This window comes from Leptodactylus fuscus, chromosome 1 (assembly GCF_031893055.1).
Source record: "Leptodactylus fuscus isolate aLepFus1 chromosome 1, aLepFus1.hap2, whole genome shotgun sequence".
Taxonomy (NCBI): Eukaryota; Metazoa; Chordata; class Amphibia; order Anura; family Leptodactylidae; genus Leptodactylus; species Leptodactylus fuscus.
In genome coordinates, this window is record NC_134265.1 from 86,643,657 (window position 1) to 86,654,691 (window position 11,035).

At 39.8% G+C, this 11,035-nt stretch overlaps 1 protein-coding gene across 1 annotated transcript in view; it reads right to left on the minus strand.

The window, feature by feature from the left end:
- Window positions 1-10,073, minus strand: part of KREMEN1 (kringle containing transmembrane protein 1) — a 149,672-nt gene extending 139,599 nt beyond the window's left edge. The window contains exon 1 of the mRNA XM_075273674.1: window positions 9,772-10,073. Within this exon, the coding sequence (XP_075129775.1) occupies window positions 9,772-9,850 (79 nt within the window). The 5' untranslated portion in view covers window positions 9,851-10,073. The remainder of the gene's footprint in view (window positions 1-9,771) is intronic.
- Between the last annotated feature and the right edge of the window lie 962 nt (window positions 10,074-11,035).

Below are 11,035 nucleotides of genomic sequence, written 5' to 3' on the forward strand. Positions count from 1 at the left end.
TCTAAGTGGTTTTCCGAAATCAGAATAATGCTGGCCTACTGTTGCTAAAGGCTATCAATATCATATAGATGGGAGTCTAACTCTTGCTGTTTGAAAACATCCATTTTTTTATTGATCATATGAGGTATTTAGAAATGAGCAAGTAGTATTTGATTTAATACCTCGCTCCCATAGGAATGTGTGTAACACCAATGGGTTAAGGGCAACAAATATTCACTGCGCTTAACCCCTTGGTGTTTGGCCACTTACACGCATTCCTATGGGAGCGGGGTATTCAGATCGAATACTACTCGCTCATCTCTAATGGTATTGCTTTTACTTCAAGGGGACAAAAGTAGATGACATGCAGGTACATAAACTGATGTAAACAACAGAGAAAACAGCACTGAACTAAGCACTGTTACAATGGTTAATATTAATCACATGCCACCACCACAAGGGTACTAGACGCAGAAACCTCTATGGGACCCAACTACTGAAAGGTCTCATTTCCTCTGAGAACTAGGGTGCAATTAGTGATAACTATGGATGATGGAAGGGGATGTCAAAAGTTAAATGCACCCCCACTACTTTACTGGTAAGGCCTACACGTGACATCATTATAATTACTTTCTTCATATGCTGTGATGTCACAGTGTACACAGTGATCTTTATGTCTGTGTATTATCCCTGTACTATGAGGTCATAGTGGGCATTATTTATTTACATTGGCATTACTATGTTTATTAGTCCTGTACGGTGACATCACTGTGTGTATTATTGCTGTACCGTGACATTGCTGTGTGCATTCCCAACTGTCCTAAGGCATTACTGTGCGCATTGTCACTGTGTGCATTAAACTGGTATTGTAACATCACTGTGTTTATTACTCCTGTAATGTTACATGACTGTTTATCATACCTGTACTGTGACATCACTGTGTACATTAAACCGATATTGTCACATTACAGGAGTAATAAACACAGTGATGTCACATGCCTGTTTATCATACCTGTACTATGACATCACTGTGTTTATTAAACCGATATTGTCACATTACAGGAGTAATAAACACAGTGATGTCACATGACTGTTTATCATACCTGTACTATGACATCACTGTGTGCATTATTTGTCCTTTAAAATTACTATATGCATTATCCCTGTATGTAAAGTCTACCAAAATAACTGTACACTTTTCAAGTTCTGAACTTGCTGTTTAAGGTGGACATGGCAGAGTGGAGACCCATGCAAGGCGCCCCATGGTTACTTTTTAAGTAGAGATGAGCGCATATGCTCGATCGAATACATCGGCCGCATAGCTCCCAATGCAAAAACATTTCCAGGGCTTCAAATTTTTACTGCCCCTCCTACCTTCCCTGCTTCCGGGAGCTATGCGGCCGAGGTATTCGATCTAGCATATTCGCTCATCTCTATTCTTAAGTAACAAGAAGTGTCAGTCTGATATTAGTGTCAGTCTGATAATGTGAAAATCTTAATTATAAGTTTAGCATATAAAACTTGATATAAACAATAAGTCATTTTCTGATGACATTCCTTTTAATAATTTGGTAGCAATATAGTGGTTGTGTTATTAACCACCATCTTTGGAGTTTACAAGAATAAATGGCATAGTTTGTCATGTCCACTTCTCAGCACGACATACCAACCATAAAGAAGAATCACATTATAAGATTAAAAGAGGTCAAAGGCCATATACCTGGCTCGAGTAGCTTTAGAATGCTACATTTCAAAAGGTAAGACATATTTCTATATAAATAGAAGACAAGGTGTTTGCGCCTGACTGCCTTTTGATCTAATCTAAGTTGCTCATTTTTCATGCCCCTTTGACCTATAGCCTGAAGGATGTCTATAACAGGATCAATCATTACGGTGAGCTAGTTGTAGACGTGACATGCCATATACATCTCCTTCATTGTGCCCAGGAGGAAAGTATTTTAACAATACTTTTCTGTACTGTGTTGGATTCAAACTTGTCTCTCCAATCCATCCTTACCCCTAGAACTAGACAAACTGGTTTATTTCTTCTTTTCACAATCGGATAAACATTGAAACCTAATTAGGGTAGAAAGTTTTCATAGCTTGAAAAAACAAAAAGATAATGAAAACTGAAAACTGTGGAACGTTCTTGAAAGGTTTATTTCTGTTCTACTATCAGATTCTAGTCATGGAATTTCATAACAGTTTACAGGGGTACAGATGTAGCCATCTTTAACTTGAATCTCCTAACTTGCTGTGCCACTCACAACAAAAGCCATTGAGAGCAATAAAAAAGCGAAGCTAAAGTGATTAGTAACTGTTTACGTAACACATTAAAAGTCAAGTTAAAGGAAGTCTGACACTAGAACCCGGCATATCAACCAGCCCACAGAGCCTTAGGTTAGGGTCACCGGAATCAAATGATGTTTCCCCTGAGATATCGCCTTGTACATAACACATACACCATAATGAGAAAACTTCTCATCCTCAGTTTTTGCAGGTTATCCCCAAGTCCAACAGTTTTTGGTTTGGAGTGTGTTAAGCTTATTTGGTGTTGTCCAGTTTCAGCAAATAAATCTTATATTTTTTTTTTAGTGAAAAGCTATACAATCTTCCAGTATGTTTTCTGTATAAGTCCGTCATGCTTTTCTAGGTTTCTTCTTGCTGTTGTTCTTTGTTTCCTTCCAGTGGATTAAAATCAGTCCATAGTCAGATTTATAGTCCACTATAAGAAATTGACACAGAATACACTATGTGATCAAAAGTATCCGGACACCTGGCTGAAAATGACTTAGTTCGTGGCGCCCTCCATCGGTAATGCTGTAATTCAATATGGTGTTGGCCCACCCTTAGCCTTGATGACAGCTTCCACTCTTGCAGGCATACGTTCATTCAGGTGCTGGAAGGTTTCTTGGGGAACGACAGCCCATTCTTCACGGAGTGCTGCACTGAGGAGAGGTATCGATGTAGGTTGGTGAGGCCTGGCACAAAGTCGGCATTCCAAAACATCCCAAAGGTGTTCTATAGGATTCAAGTCAGGACTCTGTGCAGGCCAGTCCATTACAGAGATGTTATTGTCGTGTAACCACTCCACCACAGGCCGTGCAGTATAAACAGGTGCTCGATCGTGTTGAAAGATGCAATCGCCATCCCCGAATTGCTCTTCAAAAGTGGGAAGCAAGAAGGTGTTTAAAACATCAATGTAGGCCTGTGCTATTATAATGCCACGCAAAACAACAAGGGGTGCAATCCCCCTCCATTACCGATGCAGGGCGCCACGAACTTGCAAGTCATTTTTAACCAGGTGTCTGGATACTTTTGATCACATAGTGTAGATTTTGGAAAATTGTCTATTTTTTCATTATACAAACTGTGACAGGACCAGGGGAAAAGTGGTAGAAGGAGTGTACATTTCTCCCAGGTTCCTGTCATACATGTTCTAAATGCAGCTGAGAAAGGCTGGAGGGTTTTACCAGAAATATTGAGTGTGGCTCTACTCCACTCAGCCACTCCAGGTTTTTGAGATGTGTGGGGCTGAATCATTGTATCCAGAGAGCTGTGTATAAAAAAGCAGATAGCCCACAGGTATGGAGCTCTCTCTGCTCTTGGGAAACCAAGTGTGAGTTTACCTGCTGTGTTTTCTGTTTAGGGAGCTGTGCAGAAGGCCCAGCTCTCTTTAGTTAGGATACCTGTTGTTTAAGGTAGAAGCTGGACGGCTAGGACTTTATTTTGTATTTTGCTTTTGTTTTGTCTGCACCACTTCCAATAAAACTGATTGCGGCCAGTTGCACCATATTCTGCTGGACTGGACTGTTATTTTGTGCCAAAAGTGCTCGTCTATCTGAGGAGACGACGTTCCCTGAACTAATCCCGTTACAAAACAAAACATTTATTTACTGAAACCTGACATCCACTTTAAGAATGTGCAACATTTTGAACGCTAAAAAAATGATGAGCAGCTGATCCCGAGACCAAAGACACAGTGGAGCATCCATATACTTGAACCCACTGAAGACCCACTTGAACTCACTAAAGATATTCCATCAATGAGTAATCTTTTCAATGTAACATAATATTATTCATGTGTTTTACCTAGCATCAAAAAGAGCTTAGGAATGAATTGCAGTGTTCCTAAAGCAAGTGTACAGGAATCCCATATACAAAGAAGTTTGGTGATTTTTTTATAATTATTATGAAGTTATTGCAGAAAATACCCCATAAAGAAGCAATCCCTTGTACAATGTACCCCTGGGGCACTTGTTGAATACCCTGGGTCCTGCTAGATATTCTTCAACACCTTGGTTTGTATCATTCTGTGGACTGATTTCAGCATTCACCTCAACTGATCTCAGGCCATCATCTTTGGCATGACCTTGTGTTCTTTTAATTTAAGACTGTTTGCTTTATAAAGCCTTAAACTCATAATAGTTCTCCTGGTGTCTTGGAAACTTCATAATATTACATTTGCACAAGTCGCACCTCCTTGACGACACAAGATCCAGAGCTAGGAGGTGACTTGACACATTAGTAGATTTTTAGAGGAGAACATTTGCTTTCCTGTATGTTGACAGCAAGCTTTACTGGCCATGGCTTGTCCACAGAAAACAAATGACACTTTCCCCACACACTGTTACATAGCAGCTATTGTAACTCACGAGGAAGCAACATGATATTATTAAGCAAGGTCTGTCATTTTGTAAGATCAATTGCTCAATCTACAATGTTAATTATATGTTATGACAGGGAAAAAACTGTCCCCCACACAGCATAACACCCCCTTAACCGGTCCCCAGACAGTATAATGCTCCCTTTACTGGCCCCCACACAGTAACTACCCCTTTTATTGGCCTCCATACATGGTACCATCCCTATACTGGCCCCCACACAGTAACTGCCCCTTTTATTGGCCTCCATACATGGTACCATCCCTATACTATCCCCTACACATTAACTGCCTATTTTACTGGCTCCAATACAATAAATACCCCCTTTGTTAGCCCCACACTGATTGACATTAGTGGACCCGGCCTACTGCTTTTACTTATTGGGCATGAGGTTTGGACGTTGTTCAACATTGGGACGTAACATGTAGCGCCGCCTGTAAGATGAAGTGGAAGAGCCTGTTAGGAGTGGGGAGGAAAAATCTGTGGAAAGTTCTGTGGGAAAAATAGTCATGTGTTTCTACTGCAGTTTTTACTACAGCATTTTTTGGCTATGTTGTACTATGCGGGTCCTTAGCGTTTCACTTAGCACTTTCCTGAAATAGGGCATGGTGAGGGGGCAATGAGTGAGCAAAGCCACTTGCCCCCCAGATTTATGAAAATTGACTCAAATTTACTTGTGTAAATGATCAGTGAAATCCACACAACTATGGACTCGCATAGATTTTAGGGCATGGCACAAAGCCCTATGAGGTGTACGTCTATTGTGGAAAAGAGCTCGTTTTTTTTTTCTGCAGCATTTTTCAGAGAAAGTCCACAGAGTTTTCCTCAGCAGACTTTCTTCCACTATTATACCATATGGAAAACGCCAGCGTTTCTGCAGGTGTAATTGACATGCGGCGCAGAGCTACACCTTTAGATAGGTTGTATATGGAATTGCAATTTACCTCAATGAGAAGTGGAAGAGACTCAGGCCTCATTCACATCTGCATCAGTAATCTGTTCGGGGGAGTCCGCATGGGGACCTCCCGAACGGACTACCGAATGCATTTGGAAGCGGTGTGCAGTGAAAGCACACGGATCCGCATAGGCTATAATGGGATCTGTGTGCTTGCCGCGAGATCTCTGCAGGGAACATGTGGACAAGAGAGTACTTCACAATCTACTTTTCTGTCCGCATGACTCGTGCTTAGATCTTGCAGCAAGCACACGGACCCCATTATAGTCTATGGGGTCCGTGTGCTTTCACTGTACACCGCTTGCAAATGCGGACCCCACTAATGGCATGTGGACAAATGTGGCACTGTTGAAAGAAACCATCACATCTCATTTTTATAGTCTCTTTACTTCACATTTTACTTAAAAATCATTATTATTATGACTTCAGTCCAGATTCTCACCTACTCTTATTATATTAATTGCAAAAAAGCAGGAAAACAACCTACAGCAAAGAAGCCTCTAAAATTACAAAGTATGTCGCAAGAATGCCTTTATCTACTGGCATATTTCACAATGTTACAATATGTGCTGTTCCCCCCAAAAAAATGTGAAGCAGGCTTGCTGACATTGGAAGAATGTGTAGAGTATATACATCACACGACTACACATGCTGAAACAAAATGAAAACATTTGGCTGCTGAGGCCTTTGTAGTCTGACTCACATTTTCTCTATGGTGGGGATAATAATGTCTTTATACTGCCCCAGTCTTCTGCTGTCAAATGTCAAAGAGTGCCAGAGTATGAATAGACTGGTCAGACACAATGAGTGTACATGAGAATGTGTCCCAGACAGGCGCATGACATCACATTACTGCAACACGACTACAACAAACGTCATCTCATGATTCACAGGCTGAAGTCCAAAGACAAGTCACAATGACTGGAGATTTCTCATAAATTCACTTAGTCAATCACTGGGGTGAGAGATCTATCTGTATCATGGCTTCCATCTGTTGGACCCCATTGACTTAAAGGGAACCTGTCATCATGAAATGCTGTGTGTTCTCCAGACGATATGATATAGAGCAGGAGGAGCTGGGAATATTGATGTATAGGTTTGTGGGAAAAGATTCAGTATAACCTGTCTTCTATTTCTTGTTTTTTTCCTATGCTTGGAAGGTGTAATTAAGTCTAGTGGGTGGTCCTAACAGTGATTGACAGCTATTTCTTCACGCACAATCACTGATAGGACCGCCCTCTGGACTCAAATACTCCTAAGCATAGAAAGAACAGAGAAACTAATGGATAAATGACGAATTCTACTGAGTCTTTTCTCACAAAACTAAATATCAATCTGATCAGCTCCCCCATTTTATTACATGCTGCCTGTAGAGTAGACTGCATTTTCATGGTGTCAGGTTCCCTTTAATGGGGCCTATCAGGATCAGCCAAAGTGTGTCCATTGTATTCACTGAAATACAGTGTTACTTTCTACACTATTCTTTCCCATTCATTGCCATGGAATCTAGGCCCTAGCATATCTCATATGCTTATAAAGTAATAAAGTAGCAGAAGTTAATTTGCATGAAATCTCATATAACTCGCCCAGAACCAAACAAAAACGCTCCATCAAATGCAGTACCTCATAGTACAGGACCATACAAAGGTGCCAATGGCCCCATAGTCTGCGTGCCTCTGCATAGGCTCTGTGCTCACTATGTGCATGGTGCCTTATGCGGTGGTAATGTGAGCGTTTTGTGGCCCTTTATTAGAGATTTTATACCAGGTATGCAATGTCTATGTAAAGTTACACATTTCCATGTTTATAGGTTAGTTTTTAACCAGACTTTTTTATCTAACCACAGTAGCTGTATTTTTCATTGTTTATTGCGCATTGACCTGACTGATCATATTTTTGGTATATGAAAGCATTGCACATAAGAACCCTCACATTATTTCCCAGTGTGAATTAGGGCTAATGATTAGTGATGAATTTCATTCCATATTTTACACCACAGGGTATTTTTTAATTGGACTAATAAAAAACATCCATAGCTTAGACCTTTACGTTCCTGATCTAGGAATTAACAGGTGCTTAATCCAACTGGGAAATGCCTAGTATTGAAGAAGTTAATACCAGAATGTCATGTTGTTAAACCCAGCCCACATCTATTATCCTTTCAGGGTTCAAATCTGTTTTTATTTGTGACACACTGTAGGTTCCCCCTGTCTAACCTGAACAGCAGGGGCATCTCCTCCACATGTGCAGAGGAAATCTGACGTGAGCTACTACGACCCTGGATGACATTATGCTACAGACGGAAAGCATGCAGATAGTCTGAGGACAACAAAGGAAGGATCAATCTTCTGTACACAAGGACATCTAATAATACTGGCATAGTGATGAATTTTACACTGGACTAAGGCAACGGGATCATCATTGAGGGTGTTTAGGGCAAATATAATGGGGATATATTTCAATACTGCAATGGCCTAGCTAGGCATTCTTTCACCTGGGGCAAGGATTATGTTTGGTGCCTTAATTATATGTCTAAATACCCTGCTCAAGGTAGCGGGGCTTGTATGCACCAACTTGGCATCCAGGACCTTGGCATATGACCTACCAGTGCACCTTTACTCTGAGTAAATGCTCTCACTTGTACAAACAAGAGCTGTATTAAAATTGTAGCTTCTCTTGTTAGCATAAAAAACAAACATACAAATATAAAACTTTCAGTTGTAAATGAAATGACTTCTTCAGGCCCGTATTACATATCAAATACCTAACAATAAAAAATAAAGATCTCACTGCCTGTTAGGTGTCCCTGGAAATGGTGGAATTTATTTAATAGCTATGGTGTGTGTAACTTGCAGCAATTTTTCCATCATATTTAAGGAGTACAACATGTTAATACATGTGCTTCAATGTACCTATAAAACATACACCTGATGATTAGACTGCATAGAGCTTTCATCTGTTAAACTGTATTGTAAACCTCCTGTCACACACGATAAACTGGGTCATTATTCTTACTTTGCAATGTTGTACAGGCGCTAACAATGCAATGGTATTTGTGTATGCAAATACTGAGCCCACACATCGCAGGCAACCTATAGCCTGACACATACTGGACACGGTCACCAACAGCCATCCTCAGATGACCCTATAAAGAAACACAACATAATTTAACTATTTTACTATATATATATATATATATATATATATATATATATATATATATATATATATATATATGTATACGTGTGTGTGTGTTAGTCTAAAGAAGAACTTCTAGGCAGTCCATGCCTAATAAAAGTGCCAAATCAATAATTTATCCGACTATAATAACACTTATATGAAGACAACATACACGAACACCAGAGATCAGCAACCTGTGGCTCCCCAGCTGATGTGGATCAGACACGTTGACTGCTAGTCTGCAATGACTGACAGAACATGATGAGACTTGTAGTTCTACAGCAACAGCTAATATAGCAGACAGCCATCTCCTCATTGCAGTCCTGTACTTGATCCTCACATTCATACATTATTGTAAGGTTTATTTTAGTTACATTTCAGCTGTCGGATATAGATTTAGAACAGGTATTTGTTATTTTACCTTTGAAGATTAAGAATAAACCCTACCCTAAAATTCATGTTGTGACCAGCCATAATGGGGATGAGTGGAGTTGAATTACATTGTACAAATTCTCATCTCTAACCAGAGATTCACAAAACTGGCAAATCAATTCTCACATATAGATGACGGAAGGTTTAACAATTCTTTTCTCCATTGATTTTCCAAGACTCGGCTCATTATAAATCCGACAAGTCAATCCTATCGTCTCCGATCAATAACATTCAGGATTAGGATAGATGATAAAGTCATTCATTTTACAGTCTGTAGTCTTATGCCGTCCACTGCAAGCAACACCTGAGCTCCAAAATGTACCTGTGAAAGCTGTACAAGTGCAGCATAAAAGGCACAATACTACAATGGTCTCAATATTAGGAGTCTTTACAGAGCATACAGTAACCTAAACTACCCCTGTTCCCTAAACCAGTCAATATCCAGCCTGCAATCCCAAAGCATATTGCTGCCTCCCTCCTTTCTCCCCCAAATAGTGCTGCACCAATGACAGAAGTGGAGGCTGCTGGTCAGCTTTATCCCCTCCACCCTCCTGCACTCACCAGAATGAAAGAGATCAGAGCAGAACACCAGCACTGAAGGCAATAGCAGGATCCTCAATGAAAGTGTCCACAAATCCATTCCCCTTGCTGAGTTGAGCTGAATATGTGAGGAGAGTGACAGGCAGCCCAGGATTCCCCTAGATGTATAGCAGGTTGCTCATTTGCTCAGATCCTGAGAGGGACTGGCTCAGCTTCGGGGATGCCTTTTATTTTCGCTTGTTGTTACAGATTGGAGAGGGAAAGAGAGAGCTATTGTAGGATAAGGCAAAGGGGAACCCTACAGACGCTTCACAGCAACTGCAGTCAGATCCAAACCTAAGTAGTGAATCTAGGGACTGACTTAGGGATCCTATTACCATGATCATGTGACAGGATACATACTGGGGAGAGACAAATGCTTTTTTTTTTTTTCGTTTTAACCAGTTCATTGTGAGTGACAATACAACTTTTATAGCAATGTACGAGGCTTTCGGTCCCTCCTCCATCTCTTTCAGGTGTAACTTCAAAGGGTGGGAATAAATCAGCACCTTGTCAGAGGTGAAGTGTGCGACAAGACTACGCCAGGACTGTAAACAGCATTGCAGACGACGCTTTAACTCTTTAGTGAAGTGGCAGAGCTTCAGAACTTTTTACATCACTGTTGTACGCTTCAGTTCTTTTATTGTTTTTTGTGACAGATATCAATTAATTTTTGCAACTTTGTAAACTTCAAATAAGTTTTTTTTTTTTTTTTTTTTAAACAAATCAGCTTGGTTATTATTAATATGCAGTGTAAAAACAGTAAATAAATAAATCTTGTATCTTCAACATTTTCAGTTATCTCCCTAAAATATCATTTTAAAATGTATTGACCGGGATTATTAGGGGTTAATATACAGGCTATATAAACTCTCACCTGTAAAATAGGGACCTTTTGCTATAACATCAAACCAACTAAAGGTACAAAGGATATTATTGTGCACTAATTATTAAAAAATTAATTATTAGTCTCTACAAAACATATAAATAGTATTTGCATTGATAAGAGACTGTGATGTCACTAGCCCTATGACTAATAATACATCAGAGGCTATACTGGTATCAAACTGCACATGTAATATCTAAATTGCTAGTTAATAGTTAATTGGGCCAAGTACGTAGATGTCCGCCAGTATAGCGTACATTGAATTTTATCTATCTATCTATCTATCTATCTATCTATCTATCTATCTATCCATCAATACATTGGCAAACACCAGATAATCCTATGAATAAACTGTCATCT